Source organism: Bos javanicus, chromosome 1 (genome assembly GCF_032452875.1).
Source record: "Bos javanicus breed banteng chromosome 1, ARS-OSU_banteng_1.0, whole genome shotgun sequence".
Classification (NCBI taxonomy): Eukaryota; Metazoa; Chordata; class Mammalia; order Artiodactyla; family Bovidae; genus Bos; species Bos javanicus.
The window spans coordinates 2,375,721-2,395,208 of record NC_083868.1 but is presented as its reverse complement, the minus strand read 5'-3'; the positions used below and the strand labels follow the sequence as shown (position 1 = coordinate 2,395,208).

Genomic DNA, 19,488 nt, shown 5'->3' with positions numbered 1-19,488 from the left:
CTCTGGGTACACTGGCTGTGTTAGATTTGAAACATCAGCCACTCAGGAAGGGATAAGTAAGAATCCAATACATGGTTTAGACACAGAGACAGACATCTGTGGCTCCCTGGCACACAGGTACTAACTGAAGTCCCCAGCAAAAAGGACCTCATCGAGAGAGGGAAGGAGTCGAGAAGAGGCCTAGAGCAGAACCTTAAGAAACTTCAACGGTGAGTGGCCAGGGCGTGGCGGACCAGCAGGCACAGCAAACAGAGGAGGAGGAGGAGCTGCCCTCTGCACTCAGAAAAGGCCTGGCACACGGGGAGCACGGCTGGCTGCGTAACTTGCTGGCCTCTGGGCGGAGCACACAGCTGGTGCAGCAGCCACTGCCCACGTGAGCACAGGCCTTTACACACACAAGGTTTCTGTTCAACCAACTGTCATTTACACAGGCTCATCTGCCCCTGCAAAGGGCTGAATCTGAATTTAAATTTGATCTCGAAACAGTGCCTAAGACATCTTTGTGCAAATTCAATGTATTCCCAGAAGGGTGTCAGTCATGTGCCAAGAAATACAGTCACAAGACGCAGAAACAGTCACATGTCTTTCACAACCAAGAGTGCCCCAGCCGCGGTGCAGTAAGAGGGAGCCCAGGCACAGGGGTCTCCTGAGGTGAGCAGAGTCGAGACAGTGTCGAGAGTTCCGGGAGGCTGAGCAGCCAGAGTGTGCAAGGTGGAGGACAGAGAGCTAGAGGGTAGGGTCCCATGGGCTTCTGCCGAGTACTGACAGTAGATGCGTGTGTGGAAACTACCCAAGAAAAGGGAAGGAAACATTGGAAAGAACCATTCCCAGAGCTCCCAAAGGGCTGGGAATACCTCACAATCTCATAGCAGAGTGAACACCTCAGAACACATGCGGCATCAGGAAGAACACTGAGAAGTGCTCTCTGCCTTAGCAAGGGGGCCCTAAAGCTGCTCTGGGCCTGCCTAACAAAGCTTAAAAGCAAGATCCAAAGGATCAATGCATTTCCAAATGACTGAGCTGCATTCAGAACAAAGCTCAAAAACATTTAAAGGAACACCCAAAAGTCCAGCTCCCAGTCAGCTACCAGCAAAGAGCAAACAGAGCTTCAGACCCAGAACGAAAAAAGGAAACAAAAGTAATCAACAGAAACAGACTGAGAATTGATACAATTAGACAAGGACATTGAAATAGTTATAAACATACTTCATATGTTCAAGAAGACAGAGGAAAAGCATAAGCATGTTAGGGAGAGACGTGGAAATGGTGAAAAAAATAAATGCCCAAATCAAGTTAACAGAGATGAAAAATACAATATCTGAGATGAAAAGCACACTGGATGGGAGTAATAGATTAGATGTGATGGAAGCAGACATCAGTGAATTTAAAGATATAACACCGGAAACTAACCCAAATGAAACACAGAGAGAAAACAAGAAAAGAGAAGAAGACTTGGTGGGCAGAAGAGCGGTGGTGGAGAGGTAGGAAAAAAGCACGCAAAGAACGAAGCCCCAGTGAGCTGTGGAACAACATCTAGCAGCCTACTACGTGTATAGCTGGAACCCAGGAGGGAAGGGTGGACAGAAAAAAAGATCTGAGGAAATACTGTCTGAAAAGATTCCAAGTATGGTGAAAACTATAAATCCACAGATCCAAGAAACTCAGTGAACCCTAAACAGAAGAAATATGAAGAAAACGACACCATAGCCCTCCATAATCCAACTCCTTAAAACCAATGACAAAAACAAACTTCTTCAACACTTAGATCTTAATGCTTCAGTGAGTGAGGAGTAGGATAAGGGGTGTAATTTTGTAAAAGATGCCCAAAGTACCTACCTATCTTTACACTAAAAGACATTTTCATCTCAAAAAGCAAAGGATACAGGCTTCATTTTGGAAGCTTTATAGAAGATTACCCCTAAAAAGCACTTCTGATCATTTTATTATTTTACTTAAAGTTATCTTTAAAAACTTAAAAAAAAAGTTTAATTCCCCAATCAGGTTTTGTATATGACATGCATATTATGTATTCATTCTAATTTTTTTTTTTAACTGAAGGTGCATGATATGGCTTCTTAACAAAACACAGCCTATGGAAACAGCAGTCTGGTGGGTCCAAATCTCTGTTCTGCATTTGCTTATTAAGTGAACTTAAGTAAGCCTCTGAGTCTTATTTTCTCATTGATAAAATAGGAGCACCATCTGGTTCACATACTTAAGACAATTACACGGGAATTTAAAAAGTTAACATACATAAAGCATCCAGCTTAGGTCTTGGCATATAGCAGGGCCCCTAATTAAGTGGTTTATGTATGCTTTTATGCAATAGTAGAACTTTCACGTTTTAAAATAAGTTTTATACACTGTAGATTTATCCATGTTTCATTGCATATGCTGCTCTTATAATAAAGATGATGTTTCTGTAAATGGTATACACGTATAGTTTAAAAATTAGGCAACTTACCTAAAAAATATAAGTGCATTTTGAAAAAACACAGCTAGTCCTGGATAAACATCAGTATCTGCACATACAAAGTAAAACAGATCATAAGATTACAAAAGGCAAAGGTCAACAACAAAGTATTTGTGACATTTATAATGCTCTGTATATTATAAAATAACTACTATTATTCATTAACTCCAAGCAATCCACAATAAGGGAATCCCCTGGCAGTCCAGTGGCGAGGACTCTGTGCTTTCGCTCTTGGGGCTCAATTTCAGGGTTCAATCAGTTCATGGAACTAAGATCCCACAAGCCACATGGTACAGCCAAAAAAAGAAAAGAAAAAAGAAATCTACAACAAAACTGAAGTAAGAAAATGCCAATCTTATTCTTTTAAAACAAAAGATTACTTTCATTCTGGATAAAAGACAAAGAATTTACTAGATTTTCTTTTTGACTTAAGTATTTGCTATGGTTTCAGCTACATCTGAACTGCTGAGGAAGCAGCAGCTCATCCGTCACGTCCCATGGCCAATAAATACACAATTGTCAGAAACACACAATGTTAGAAGTACACAGTGATAGAAATACACAACGTTAGAATATGCAATGTTAGAAAGAGGCAAATTACATTTCTGATGATCTAACAGTCTGTTCAGCTCATTTTCCTTCATGAATTTAAGAGTTTTATTTCATAAATTTGACACATATGCAAAAAGAATCATTAGAATTCATCATCATATTCTCCTGGAGAAAAGAGTCACTCTCTTTCTAAGAAGGAAAAAGAAAACATTGGAAATGATTCAAATTTTTGTGGATATTAACTTTTATAAAACAATCAATGTTGATTAAAAATACTAGGTAGGATGAAGAAATATTCAGTTTGTAGCCTTTGAAATCACAGCAAACAATACAGCTACATGGTTAAAAGCTCCAAGTTTGAGCCGTACCCTGGGATCTGAATCCCAACTCTACCACTGACTAAATGCATAATTATGGGCAAATTATTTAACCCATTATCCCTTACTTTCCTCATCTGTAAAATGGACATTGTAAGCACAGCTACTGCACAGAGTGTGAGAGGTGTAGACTGCGCACAGCACTCATGACACTGCTTGCTCATGAAGCACTGTGTGACTGTCAGCTGCTACTATCAGTAACAGTTCCAGGAAACCTGTACACTAAAAGATGTGAACTACGTGTTAGAAATGCTCTCTGAAGTAAATGCATGTTCAGTTTGCAAACTAACATGTAGACATAGGGAATTCCTCGGTGGTCCAGTGGTTAAGACTCTGAGCTTCCACTGCAGGGAGTGCGGGTTCAATCCCTGGTCAGGGAACTAAGATCCTACAGGCTGTGTGGTTTGGCCAAAACACTTTAAGTATATGTAATAAGCAGTGCTGTAGGAATATGAAAATGAATATGAATATGAAAAGGAATATGAAAATCCATAATCAAGAAATGTCTCAATATATACTGGATCTTTAAAGATTAAGATACAACCACTAAAGGGAATTCCCTGGCGGTCCAGTGGTTAGGATCCTGCACTTCGACTGGTGGGGGAAGGAAGATTGCGCATGCTACATGGAACAGGCCAACATATGCTACATGGTACAGCCCAACAACTGCAAGCTCCATAGTATTTTTAATTAACTAAAATAACACATTTTAGATACATTTGGTGAGTGGTATTATTTAAACATTAGTCAACCACTGACCTCTTACACCTATTAATTTTGCACAAAATGAGAGATGAAGGTATTCCAAAATCTAATACTGATCAACCTATGATACTTAAGGGATCCTATCACTACATTAAAAGGTCAGCTGGGGGTCAGGAAAAGGAGATGTGACAGTTAAGCAGAGTGACAAAGAGATTCCAAAGACAGAGGCATCAGATGATGAATAAAGTGTTATCTGAAACTGATCCTATCTTTGGAGTGAAGGGGGAGAGCCAGTTAAAGGTTCTTCTGATGCTTCCAGGAGTACAGGGTACAACTGGGTCCTGCTTTTCAAAACCTCTCATCGCCTCCCTGATGAAAAGCTGTGGTGACTGAAACAGTCCTAAGACTCAGAACAGTGTACTAAGAGCTTGCTCCATTGCATCAACAGTTTCTACATGAACGCTACACACGTCTTCAATCCTGCACTTAAAAGACTCCCCTTGTACCTATGAATGAAAAATTAGAGACTGGGGTTGGAGAGGAGATATATCAGTGGACAGAAAGATACTGGTGTCCATAACACCTTATCTTGAAATCCTTGGGGCCAGACATGTTTTAGAACTCAGAATTTTTCAGATTTAAGAATGATAACACAGGGCATATTACATAGCACCTGCAACTGGGTTTGGACCAGTATCCCACAATCACACAACCATATTCCCTCCCATAATAAAACATTTGAATGCTTATTAAAGCAAATAAAGATAATAATGAGCCCCAGGTCAATTTAAGTCAGGTTTTGCTGCCAAGCTGGTTATGAATTTCTTGACCTTCAGCACTTCATGGATTTTCAAGTTGTGTATAAGGAGCTGTAGCCCTGTGCAGGGTTCCCACTTTAAGACCATGACCCTCAGTAAAAGGCCTCTAGTGCAGAGCCTGGCTGCTTAGGGTAAGAAAGGAATGAGAACCTCGAGAGACGGCTGAGAGTTGCCTGGTCTTGTCAGTGGCTTGGATTTCCCAGCGAGCCTACCCTACTGCACTCAATGACCCCACAAGAAAGTTACATTAAACAACTTTTATTTTTACACAGAGTCTTAGCTTGAAGCTGAGTAATTACACTAAATTTTACTCCATGAGAAGATAACAGATTAAGCCACATAGAAAAGACATATCTGAATCTCTCCTACGAAAGAAAAGAGGAATAAATACTTACTCTGGGTAACATAGGCACCAAAGAGAATCCACATAGAAGCAATCAGTGACCCAAACATCAACATGAAACCAATGAAGAGCCAAACTCGAGCACCTGTGTGAAAAGCAGGCTTCATGATTTGCTCATTTCCGCAGTTCTATGTCTCAGTAATACATAACACTAGAACACACAACTTAATATACACTATGCCTATCAAAGATAGTCACATATTTATATACACCTGCTTTAATAATTAACTGAATGAAGATTTAAAAAAATAAAACTAAAAAGGGTAAAGCAATACTTGGGAAGGGAAAAAGGGTAAGTTGCCGTTCTACTGGCTAAAAAAACTAACAGCTGAGTAAATTAAAGTAGGCAGGCTTCATAAGTCTGCCTACTTAACCAAACTGATTAATTGAACCCTAACTGAAAAGTTATCCTCTTATATATTATCAAAGTAATTGTTCTATTAGAAGTAACAAATGTATTTCAGACAGCCATTACCATACAGGAAAGAGAGACTGCAAATGAATAAAGACCATATGTCCCCTCTTCATCAGTATTAATATCATGTTACTACTCGATATGGTACTAACAGCAGCCATATATCAGTCTCTCTTATGGCTGAGGTGGCAACTTGTGCCACGTATCCTTGAAAAGTTCAAGGACAAAAGCATCTCTTCAACCCCTCACTATGTAGAATTTTTGAATTTATACAACACAGAATCTCAATACAGTGAACATCTGGACACGTGAGTAGATTCAACACACTTATTGGAAAGCAAGTTAGCATTTGTGCCAGACCCTGATCACAGGTATATTGACAGCCTGTCACCCTGTGGAAAGGTTTGAATAAAGCTCCACTGGAATGAAAATAAAACCCAAGTTGATTTCCCTAATAGCTAAACTTGCCTTCATTGCAGATATTCTGTTACTAAGTGAACAGAAATTCATATATTTTGGACACCAGATAAGCAGCAAGCTCAAAGCTCAGCATGGCTGGAATAGCTGATGTTTGAAAAAAACGGGTCTCCAGATTATCTCAGTTTTATCATAACACTAAGCAGATCTCCAGAAATATACAGTAATGTTTAGCTCCTTGGAGAAAGACATCTTCCAAATTCAATCACAGCTTTTTTCTAAAATAAATGAAAAGGAACTACCAAAACTCCTTGTAATTATTTTCCTTCATGTCCTTTATATGTGACCACTCAAAACTCTTCTGATAGAACAAGAAAAAAAAAACTTCCCTTAAAAAATGAGTATGCTTTTGTTTAACAAAAAATAAAAAACTAATATTTTCCCTTTTTTGCTTTGACTACAAGGAAGCTCAGAGTCAGGTTAATAAACAATTAATAAGAGTATCCATCTTGTCCTAGATTCTAAGTACAAGATCTCCTTTCTACCTGGGGTTCCTGTTCCTTCTTATTTAACATTCCCATTTGTTGTATATTTATTACTTTGATAACACTCTCCTGCAAGTTACTCTGGGAATTAAATAGGAATAAATTACAAATAAACTGTTAAAATAGTATGAAAGTGTGGCAATAACTGAGCATGCCTATAAGACAGTCTGCCCTTATTTTTTTAAGTACTAGACAGAACTTGCACTAAAGGCACCATGTATAAACTGTACTATGAACTTTAACTGAGTAGAGAATAATCATGGAATAAAATGTAATAGTCACTAAGAGTAAAAAGTACAGGCTTTGGAACCAGACAGACCCAAGACAAATACAAGTTCTACCTTTAAGCTAAAAAGCTTTGGGTAAGTTACAGCACAATTTTCTATACAAAATAGATAATAGTAACATAATCCACAGCAATGTCTGTGGAATATATTTTTAATGATCAAATAAATAAATGTGCGCTCTATGCACAACATTTTCACTTGCTAATACATGCTTTTATTCTTCATTCTCACTCATTTCTGACACTACTTGCCGAAGCTGGGGCACAAGACACGCAAGTGAGCATGTACACACAAACACACACAATGCACTTTTTAAAATAATTTTTATTTATTTTTATTTTTGGTTGTGCTGGGTCTTTGTTGCTCTGTGGGCTTTTCCTAGTTGCGAGTGGGGGCTACTCCCTAGTTGCAGTGTGGGGGCTTCTCACCGTGGTGGCTGCTCTTGCTGCGGAGCTCGGGCTCTAGGGTGCATGGGCTTCAGTAGTTGTGGCTCGTGGCTCTAGAGCAGCGGCTCAATAGCTGCAGCTCACGGGTTTAGGAGCTCCATGGCATGTGGGATCCTCCCAGGTCAGGGATCGAACCTGTGTCCCCTGCACTGGCAGTGAATGCTTTACCACAGAGCCACAAGGGAAGCCCCGCAATGCACTTTTAACTTAGGTTTGTCTGTCATTTGTCACTATCTCCAGCCTCTCCAATTCTTCAAGGATCACAATGCAAGTGAAATTATAAAATCTGCATCAGCATTTAAAGCATCAGGTGTAAAAGAAAGCTTATTTGTCCCCCTGTAACTGGCTCAGTTCACTTAGCATCACGTCCTCCAGGTTCATCCCTATTGTCACATACGGCAGGATTTCCTTCTTCCAGCCCCATGCCCTCATGTGAGGTATCTGAGACAGTCGAGCTCACAGAAACAGAGAGTACAGCAGTGGTTGCCAGGGGCTGAAGAGGGAAAGTGGGAGTCATTCAGTGGGTACATGAGATTCTAGAAAGGGCAAAACTACATTGACAGGAGGCAGATCAGTGGTGGCCAGGTAGGGGAAAGGGGGTTAAACTTTCTGGAGTAATGGAAATATTCTACACTATGACTGCAGGTGTAGTTACACACTGCGTACATTTGTCAAAATTCAAGTTGTACACCTTAAACTGAACTTTATATTTCATATAAAATTATCCTCAATTACACTGAGTAATGGTAACAGACAAGGAGACTAAACGATTCTCGACTGGATACAAGCATGACACAGTGGCTAAAAGCGTAGGCTCTGAAACCAGCCTGTCAGTGTGTAAATCCTGGCCCCACCACACTTGCTTTCTGACTTTGGACAAGTTACTTGAGCTCTGTGCCTTAGTTCCTTCACCTAAAATTGAGGACAAGATCGCTTAGCTCCAAGGACTATTGCAAAATTAACTGAGTTAATATATGTAGAGAATTCAGGCTAGTCTTTGGTACACACAAAGTATTCTACAAGAAGGGAATGGCAAATCACTTCAGTATTCATGCCTTGAGAATCCCATGAACACTATGAAAAGGCAAAAAGATATGACCCTGAAAGATGAACTCCCTAGGTCGGTAGGTACCCAAAATGCTACTGGAGATCAATGGAGAAATAACTCCAGAAAGAATGAAGAGACGGAGCCAAAGCAAAAACAACACCCAGTTGTAGATGGGACTGGCGATGGAAGTAAAGTCCAATGCTATAAAGAACAATATTGCTTAGGAACATAGAATGTTAGGTCCATGAGTCAAGGTAAATTGGAAGTGGCCAAACAGGAGATGGCAAGAGTGAACATTGACATTTTAGGAATCAGTGAACTAAAATGGACTGCAATGGGCGAATTTATATCTACTACTGTAGGCAAGGATCCCTTAGAAGAAATGGAGTAGCCCTCATAGTCAACAAGAGTCAGAAATGTAGTACTTGGATGCAATCTCAAAATCGACAGAATGATCTCTGTTCGTTTCCAAGGCAAACCATTCAATATCACAGTAATCCAAGTCTATGCCCCAACCACTAATGCTGAAGAAGCTGAAGTTGAATGGTTCTATGAAGACCTACAAGACCTTCTAGAACTAACACCAAAAAAAGATGTCCTTTTCATCACAGGGGACTGGAATGCAAAAGTAGGAAGTCAAGAGATACCTGGAGTAACAAGCAAATTTGGCCTTGGAGTACAAAATGAAGCAGGGCAAAGGCTAATAGAGTTTTACCAAGAGAATGCACTGGTCATAGCAAACACCCTCTTCCAACAACACAAGAGAAGACTCTACACATGGACATCACCAGATGGTCAATATAGAAATCATACTGACTATATTCTTTGCAACCAAAGATGGAGAAGCTCTATGCAATCAGCAAAAACAAGACCAGAAGCTGACTGGGGCTCAGATCATGAACTCCTTATTGCCAAATTCAGGCTTAAATTGAAGAAAGTGAGGAAAACAACTAGACGATTTAGGAAAGACCTAAATCAAATCCCTTACAATTATACAATGGAAGTGACAAATAGATTCAAGGGGTTAGATCTGATAGACAGAGTGTTTGAAGAACTATGGAGGTTGGTGACATTGTACAGGAGGCAGTGATCAAGACCATCCCCAAGAAAAAGAAATGCAAAAAGGCAAAATGGTTGTCTGAGGAGGCCTTACAAATAGCTGAGAAAAGAAGAGACACGAAAGGCAAAGGAGAAAAGGAAAGATATACTCATTTGAATGCAGAGTTTCAAAGAATAGCAAGGAGAGATAAGAAAGCCTTCCTCAGTGATCAATGCAAAGAAATAGAAGAAAACAACAGAATGGAAAAGACTAGAGCTCTCTTCATGAAAATTAGAGATACCAAGGGAACATTTCATACAAAGATGGGCTCGATAAAGGACAGAAATGGTATGGACCTAACAGAAGCAGAAGATATTAAGAAGAGGAGGCAAGAATACATGGAAGAACTATACAAAAAATATCTTCATGACCTCATGACCTAGATAACCATGATGGTGTGATCACTCACCCAGAGCCAGACATCCTAGAACGTGAAGTCAAGTGGGCCTTAGGAAGCATCACTACGAACAAAGCTAGTGGAGGTAATGGAATTCCAGTTGAGCTATTTCAAATCCTAAAAGATGATGCTGTGAAAGTGCTACACTCAATATGCCAGCAAATTTGAAAATTCTGCAGTGGCCACAGGACTGGAATAGGTCAGTTTTCATTCCAGTCCCAAAGAAAGGCAATGCCAGAGAATGTTCAAACTACTGCACAATTGCATTCATCTCACATGCTAGCAAAGTAATGCTCAAAATTCTCTAAGCCAGGCTTCAACAGTATGTGAACCATGAACTTCCAGATGTCAAACTGGCTTTAGAAAAGGCAGAGGAACCAGAGATCAAATTGCCAACATCCATTGGATCATTGAGAAAGCAAGAGTTCTAGAAAAACATCTACTTCTGCTTTATTGACTACGCCAAAAGCCTTTGACTGTGTGGATCACAACAAACTGTGGTAAATTCTTCAAGAGATGGGAATACCAGACCGCCTGACCTGCCTCCTGTGAAATTTGTACGCAAGTCAGGAAGCAACAGTTGGAACTGGACATGGAAAAACAGACTGGTTTCAAATCGAGAAAGGAGTATGTCAAGGCTGTATATTGTCACCCTGCTTGTTTAACTTATATGAAGAGTACATCATGTAAAATGCCAGCTGGATGAAGCAAAAGCTGGAATCAAGACTGCCAGGAAAAATATCAATAACCTCAGATATGCAGATGACACCACCCTTATGGCAGAAAGCGAAGAAGAACTAAAGAGACTCTAGATGAAAGTCAAAGTGGAGAGTGAAAAAGTTGGCTTAAAGCTCAACATTCATTCTAAGCAGTGTTTTATTTACATTGCAAATGTTTCAATGTATTATATTTTCTTTACCATTAAAGTTCAAAAGATTTTCAAAAAAAAAAAAAAAACTCAACATTCAGAAAACAAAGGTCATGACATCTGGTCCCATCACTTCACAGCAAATAGATGGGGAAACAGTGGAAACAGTGACAGACTTTATTTTCTTGGGCTGAAAAATCATTGCAGATGGTGACTGCAGCCACGAAATTAAAAGACGCTTACTCCTTGGAAGAAAAGTTATGACCAACCTAGACAACATATTAAAAAGCAGAGACATTATTTTGTCCACAGAAGTCCGTCTAGTCAAAGCTATTGTTTTTCCAGTAGTCATGTATGGGTGTGAGAGTTGGACTATAAAGAAATCAGCAGTGCTGAAGATTTGATTCTTTTGAACTGTGGTACTGGAGAAGACTCTTGAGAGTCCCTTGGACTGCAAGAAGATCCAACCAGTCCATCCTAAAGGAAATGGGTCCTGAATATTTACTGGAAGGACTGATGCTGAAGCTGAAACTCCAATACTTTGGCCACCTGATGCAAAGAACTGACTCCTTGGAAAAGATCCTGATGTTAAGAGATTAAAGGCAGGAGGATGAGGATGAGATGGTTGGATGGCATCACCGACTTGATGGACATGAGTTTGAGCAAACTCCTGGAGTTGGTATTGGACAGGGAAGCCTGGTGTGCTATAGTCCATGGGGTCGCAAAGAGACGGACATGACTGAGCAACTGAACTCAACTGAATTCTGCAAGTGCTTGCTATTATTCCTAATCATCGTTCAAAATTCCTTTCCCACGTATTCCCAATTTCTGACTATAATTACAAGTTACCCTCCCTCATCCTTAAAGGCTAGAAACAGGATGTCTAGTCCTGTACTGTTCATATACAGCAAGAAAATTCCACTGGAAACAAACCCCTGGATTCTAATAGAATGTGTTATAGTCGGAATAAAAAAAAATACTATTGGATGACAAATCAAAAGATTTCAAACAAAAAAATGTGTATGTAGACAGCATGATTGTTCTAGACACTTTTGTTGTAGTCTATGGGTTGGTTATTCAGGTGATCAGAACTAAATGTGAAAAACACTGTAGCCCTAAGTTTGATCTCTTAATGTGTTCGTACTTTGGTGTTAGATATTCACAATCAGCTATATTGTAAGTAATATTATTGGTCAATATTTGGGATAAGAATAAATCCATCATTAGTATAGGAAGAATAACCTGGAGTCAAGATCCACTGATTCTGAGTGGTATATTTTATCTATATACTATGGGCAATATAACATGTCAAAAACCAGTAACTTTAACTTTCTTAAAGTTTTAAATAACAAAAACTTTTAAACTTTTAATAAAGCAAAATATTAAAAATTCTACATAATCATTACCATCCCTAAATAAAGACTCACAAGAGGCTTTGTTTTTTCTACTGATAAATCCCTCTTTCACTAGCATACAGTAACCACTCAAAAGGGCCTTACCTGTTCTTCCTAAACAGCCGCTCTCATAGCTGTCACCTCTCACCTGAGCGTTGGACACAGCGTTTATCCTAGAACAATACAAAATCATCCAATAAGCTTTCAGGCTGCTAAGAGAGTTACAGATATTTAGAAGGGTATATCTTTTTCACAAGTCATTTAGAAGAGAAACATTTTCTAACTAAAGTCAACATCTAAATAACTGAATATATCTTTTAACTTAAATGTCCTAATGGATAGAAATATTACAGTAGTCTTACTTTACTAAAATACACCCAGAAAAGATTTAATTTTCAGGGATTACTATCACATGCCTCCAGAGATTATGAAAGAGACTTCGGTTTTCTGATTTCCTTGCCTATTTTATATGAGTGGCCTGCTGTGTGTGACCCCATTTTAAGGCTCTCACTATAACCAAGAGCTCAAAAGTTTCTCTTTGTGTTAAAAGTCAAGTGTCTTTCTCTCATCCATTTCTCAAATTCAGAGAACATGTGGTTTACGTATAATAAATAGGCTCACTTTATTCAGCTTCTCTTTCCACTTTTGTCAGAGCAGGTTCATTTGTAGCAGGAATTGTCTTTACTTAGCATCCTGAATGAATATAAGTAGATCCATCTTCTACAAATTTAAACGTTTTTAAAGCTCCTGACTATAATAAAATTATACAATCTTATGTTTAACCTAGTTTTTAAATTATTAAAAGACATCCATGAAAAACTTCTAAACTTTTAGGAAGTGACAGAATGGCTAAACCTGAAAATGATTTAATAGAAAAGCCATAGATCAATTTCTTAATTTAAAGGTTAATCCTGTCCTCCCCCAAATACTAGCAAATATAGTCAATAATACATTTAAATAATATTCCATGGTAAAAGATGAATATATGAGAATATTCAAGGATTACTCCCCTCCTAAAAAAATCTACAAATGTACAAACTTGATTAAATCTAAAATGCCAATGATTTTTAAGATGCACCATTATTTTTCATGCTGCCAAGGAAAAAAATTATGAATTATAAGATACCAATGACTATGAGAAGCATGCTGATATTCAGAGATGTTAAAATACAAAAAATAGTCTTAAGATCTATAAAACATAGTAATTTGTCAGTTTAACAAATATAAGATCGAAAATCACATGCTGAATCATTATAGAGGATAAAAAGATTATCTGACCAAATTCAACAGTCATTCTTGATTTTTAAAAATTTTAATAAAATGGGAATATAGATATACGCATATATCTATCATGTTAAAGACTCAATCGAAGTTATTCCAGATAGCATTAAACTTTTGAGAAAAAAAAGTTTTTAGAAAAATAATCTTGAGTTGAGAGTTACCTCATACTTACATGAAGAAAGCCAATGTGGAAAACACACCACATGTGTGAAAGGCATGGTTCAGCTGCTCTGGCTTCGGATACACTACAGCTGCATCGATCATTATCCACCAACCGGTAAAAAACTTGGGAAGGAGAAAGAGCCCATGTCGTTAAAACAGCACTAACACTAACACTTTGGTTTACGTGTTCCTTAACATTTCACGTTTTCTATGGGCCATATAATTGAAACATACAATGAAATATGTCTACTTGGAGTTTTAGATGCTGAAATATAAAAAATAAGAATCCCTTATTTACTTCTTTATAGTGATGAGATAAATCCAACTAATCAAATCGGTGTAAGATTCTGATGTCCTGCTCTCAGTGTAAGATGAAAAATTTATTATCTAGGAATGAATTATCTGCTTCTTTCACCATAAATTTATATACAACCATAAAATACACCATAAATGCACCATAAAATTATACACAACCAAAGCTCTCTTAACTAACCAGTTCCCTGATTACCTGGTTTCACTCTCTTGTTCATATTAAAAAGCACTCGGACATTCCTTTTTAATGTGACCAAACACTTTCGTTTCCACAAATGAGTTGCCACGTCTCCAAGAAAACATCTAAGCTTGCTATGATTTTAATTAATAGGCAATTTGATTAAATACTGTAAACTGATTAAATATGAGTTTGGAAAATGTAAAGTTTCTATGTAAACTAGGCTGAACAGACAAAGTAGAAAAGTTACTAAGGAATTTCATAGGCAAATTAAGTGCAGGAGAGATGACCCTAGAGAGCAAGAAAAACTTAGAAACACCTAAAAGACTTCTGCATGCATACTGCTTCACAGTTATCTTTAGTTCTTGTCCTACTTATTTTTTTTTTCTATTGGACTTCAGGTGTAGACCTATACACTGAAAAAGAGAAATTTACATTAAGTGTAACAGATCTTTCTGGTCCCAGCTCAAGGTGGTTGTGGTTTCAATGATGAGCTCCCCAAAGGGAATGTAACTCATTCCAGGCTTTGGAGGCACCAGAATACATTTAGCTTCAAAATGAAAAGTTTTATAACAACAGTCTTCAGACCAAGAAAATTAATGCAAAACTTCATGATGGAGTATGCCAGTATCATAAAGAAGCTCTGGAATGACGTGTAAAATACAGCAAGTATCTTATTCAGTGGGACCTGGGAATGCTTGATTTCCATCACAAGATTGGCCACGATCTGATTTTTTTTTGGGGGGGGGTTGGCGCTGTGCCCTGTGGCTTCCCTAGTGGCTCAGAGGGTAAAGAATCCGCCTGCAATGCAGAAGACCAAGGTTCGATCCCTGGGTTGGGAAGATCTCCTGGAGAAGGAAATGGGAGAGTCCCATGGACAGGGGAGCCTGGCAGGCTACAGTCCATGGGTTCCCAAAGCGTTGGACACAACTGAGCAACTTCACTTTCACTTTCATTGCGGCATGTGGGATCTTAGTCCCCTGAGGAGGGATGGAGCTCATACTCCCTGCAGTGGAATCGTGGAGTCTTAACCACTGGCCCATCAGAGAAGTCCATGATTTAATTTTTTTGAAGCTCAAAGATTAAGTACAGGGGGTGAGAAGGGACTCTTTATACCATTCTATTTTTGTCTGTATGTTTGATATATTTAGTAAAAAGCGTTTTAAAAAAAAAAAACAAAAAACTTCCCTGGTGATCTAGCAGTTAAGAATCTGCCTGCCAGTGCAAGGATCACGGGTTCAATCCCTGGTCCGTGAGGATCCCACATGCAGAGGAGCACTAAGCCCATGCACCACAACTACTGAGCCCGAGCACTGGAGCCCCTGAGCAGCAACGGCAGAAGCCCATGTGCCCTAGAGTCTGTGCTCCTCAAGGAGAGACGTCATGGCAACGAGAAGCACAGGTGCTACAACTAGAGAAGGCTTGCACGCAGCAACGAAAACCCAGCACGGCCAGAAACTAAATAAATAAATATTAAAGCAAAAAAGGAAGGAAAAAACTACTGCCTACAAAAACTGTATTATCTTGGTTATTCATAGTGCAAAGGAATCGTGATCAATTTTCAGGGGGAAAGGTGAGGCATAAATGTCACCAACGACGCCTTTCCACTTACCAATATACCTGCAACCACAGAAGCCACTGCATTTCTTCTCTCACTCCAGTCGATGCACTCACATTCCGGCCAACGGAAATTATCTAGGAAGCCTGCCATTTTCACCACTGAAGCATGGATTTTTCATTAAATACTATATTCTTAAAAAAAAAAAAAATCCATGTAAGGAAATATTTTTAAGAAGTGAAATATTGTACTCCTTTCTTAAAGCTTTAAAGAACAACTTACTTCGGGTCTTTATCTCCTATAGGTAAGAAGAAAAATTCAGTACTACACTGAGTATCTATTGAGATGTACCTAAGACTGCTAAGACACAAGAGGGCGCTTACTAACAGTATCTGTTAAACGAGCAGGGTGTTTTTAAAATGTGTCTGCAAAGTCTCTGACACTTCTCCAATTGAGAGGTGGATCTATGTACCTTCCTTTGAATTGAGGCCAACGATAAAGGTGGGTTGAGGGCTTCCCTGGTAGCTCAACTGGTAAAGAATCCACCTGCAATGCAAGAGACCCCGGTTCAATTCCTGGGTCAGGAAGATCCCCTGGAGAAGGAACAGGCTACCCACTCCAGTATTCTTAGGCTTCCCCTGTAGCTCATATGTTAAAGAATCTGCCTGCCTGGGTTCGATCCCAGGATTGGGAAGATCCCATGGAGGAGGGCACAGCAACCCACTCTAGTATTCTTGCCTGGAGAATCCCCATGGGCAGAGAAGCCTGGTGGGCTACAGTCCAGGGGGTTGCAAAGAGTCAGACATGACTGAGCGACTCAGCACAGCACAGCAAAGGTGGGTTGACCAACAAAGTAGAGAAAGTGATGCCATGTAACTTCTCAGACTAGATCATACAAGGTAAGGAACACTAAGACCAGAGTCCTGGTTCCTTCATGAAAAATCCAAGGCCATGGTACTGTGAGCAGACCACATATAGGTGTTCTGGTCTAGTGCCAGGTGGCGGCCCAGCCAACAGCTAGCCCCAAACGCTGCAATATAAACTCTCTTAAATACCTGACTAACCGCTCACTGCAACTAGAGAAAGTCCTCACACAGCAACAATGACCCACTGTAGCCAAAAATAAATTAATTAAATTAAAATCCAATGAACAAAAGCATCTTAAAAAGCATTCAATATCATTAGTCATCAGGGAAATGCAAATTAAAGAAGTATCACATCCACTAGAAGAGCTAAGATTTTTTAAAAATATTGACTGTTGGTGGTAGAACAATTGGAAATCTTACACATTTCTGAGTGCAATTTCTTACAAAGTTAAAAATAAACCATCCTATAACCTAGCAATTCCATTTCTAAATATTTACCAAGGGAAGTAAAAACATATGTCCACATACACAAAAAGACTTTTACAAGCAAGTTTAGAGCAGGTTTATTCATATTAGTTCCAAACTGAAACAACCTAAATGCTTAACAGAAAAACAAATGGATAAACAAATTATGATCAATCCATAGAATGGAATATTATTCAGGGACAAAAAAGGATGAATAATACATATAACCACACAGAAAAAAAACCTCAGAAACCTGATTTATGTGAAAAAAGGCAGACACAAAAGAGTATATACTGTATGATGCTATTTAAATGAAGCTTAAGAGACAAAACTAACCAATGTTCCCAGAAATCAAAACAGTGATCGCCTACAGGGACTGAGAACTGACTACAAGGGAACTTTTTTTTGTGGGGGAGTGATAGAAATGGTCTATATCTTGGTTGAGATACTGATTATGCAGGTACATGTATTTATCAAAAGTTACTGAAGTGTACACTTAAGAGCTGTGTATTTTACAGTATGTAAATTTTACCTACAAGCAGTTTTATTTTTTAATTTTATCATTTAGATACGCTTTAGCTGCACTAAAGACTTACTCTGTATGCATTATGGGTATGTTTCATCAAGATAGTCTGCAGACATGGAGATGAACTGTTATCAAAGATTAAACATTAACTAGTTAAAAAGCAAGTTTAGGGGAAGGTCACCATGAATTTAAGACAATGTCTGAAGGTTAAAACAAAAGTCGTACTTCTTATTGTAAAATTCATTTCCCAAGACTTACCCAGTGGTCCAGGGGTTAAGAACCCACCTTTCAATGCAAAAGATGTGGGTTTGATCCCTGGTCGGGGAACTAAGATCCCACATGCCTCAGGGCAACTAGGTCTGCATGCCGCAACTACTGAGCCCATTCGGCCCAGAGCCTGGGGAACCACAGCTAGCGAAGGAGCACGCCACAGTGAAAGATCCTGAAAGGTCCCGCATACTGCAACTAAGACCTGACCCAGCCGAATAAATAGTCTCCTTAAAATTCATTTCAGAAAACATACAGTCATCCCTCGGTATATACAGGGGGTTTGGTTCCAGGACTCCCCTTGGATACTAAAATCTGTGGACACTGAAGTCCCTTATATAAAATGGCATCAGTTCAGTTCAGTTCAGTCACTCAGTCGTGTCCAACTCTTTGCGACCCCATGAACCACAGCACGCCAGGCCTCCCTGTCCATCACCAACTTCTGGAGTTTACCCAAACTCATGTCCATTGAGTCGGTGATGCCATCCAACCAGCTCATCCTCTGTTGTCCCCTTCTCCTCCCGCCTTCAATCTTTCCCAGAATCAGGGTCTTTTCAAATGAGTCAACTCTTCGCATCAGATGGCCAAAGTATTAGAGTTTCAGCTTCAATATCAGTCCTTCCAATTAACACCCAGGACTGATCATCTCCCTTAGGATGGACTGGCTGGATGTCCTTGCAGTCCAAGGGACTCTCAAGAGTCTTCTCCAACACCACAGTTCAAAAGCAACAATTCTTCGGTGCTCAGCTTTCTTTATAGTCCACTCTCACATCCACACATGACTACTGGATAGCTTTGACTAGACGGACCTTTGTGGGCAAAGTAACGTCTCTGTTTTTTAATAAGCTGTCTAGGTTGGTCATAACTTTTCTTCCAAGGAGCAAGCATCTTTTAATTTCATGGCTGCAGTCACCATCTGCAGTGATCTTGGAGCCCAAGAAAATAAAATCTCTCACTGTTTCCATTGCTTCCCCGTCTATCTGCCATGAAGTGATGAGACCAGATGCCTTTACCTTCATTTTCTGAATGTTGAGTTTTAAGCCAACTTTTTCACTCTCCTCTTTCACTTTCATCAAAAGGCTCTTTAGTTCTCCTTCGCTTTCTGCCCTAAGGGAGGCATCATCTGCATATCTGAAGTTATTGATATTTTTCCTGGAAATGTTGATTCCAGCTTTTGCTTCATCCAGCCCAACATTTCACATGACGTACTCTGCATATAAGTTAAACAAACAGGGTAACAATATACAGCCTTGATGTACTGCTTTCCCAATTTGGAACCAGTCTGTTTTTCTATGTCTAGTTCTAAGTGTTGCTTCTTGACCTGCATATAGATTTCTCAGGAGGCAGGTCAGGTGTGGTCTGGTATTCCCGTCTCTTGAAGAATTTTCCACAGTTTGTCGTGATCCACAGAGTCAAAGGCTTTGGCATTAATGCAGACATTTAAAAAAGTATTTTTGAGGGACTTCCCTGGTGGTCCAGTGGTTGAGACCCCATGCTTCCAATGCAGGGGGTGCAGGTTTCATCTCTAGTTGGGGAGGTAATATCCCACATGCCATGTGAAAAAAACTTTTTTTATATTTATTTCTGAAAAACATAGAATGGCATGAGTAAATGGTAATGACTAAGTGA

At 39.3% G+C, this 19,488-nt stretch overlaps 1 protein-coding gene across 3 annotated transcripts in view; it reads right to left on the bottom strand.

Moving 5' to 3' along the window:
- TMEM50B (transmembrane protein 50B) overlaps positions 1–19,488 on the bottom strand; it is a 36,980-nt gene that overhangs the window by 2,460 nt on the left and 15,032 nt on the right. The window contains exons 2-7 of one of the 3 annotated variants that reach the window (XM_061414073.1): positions 17,878–19,443; positions 15,790–15,929; positions 13,698–13,810; positions 12,350–12,417; positions 5,321–5,413; positions 2,465–2,522 (exon numbers count right to left, since the gene is read on the bottom strand). In XM_061414073.1, the coding sequence (XP_061270057.1) occupies positions 2,465–2,522; positions 5,321–5,413; positions 12,350–12,417; positions 13,698–13,810; positions 15,790–15,888 (431 nt within the window). In that variant the 5' untranslated portion in view covers positions 15,889–15,929; positions 17,878–19,443. Of the gene's footprint in view, positions 1–2,464; positions 2,523–5,320; positions 5,414–12,349; positions 12,418–13,697; positions 13,811–15,789; positions 15,930–16,207; positions 16,230–17,877; positions 19,444–19,488 lie in introns of those variants that run through there. The other 2 variants (XM_061414149.1, XM_061413994.1) reach the window with 2 other exon arrangements.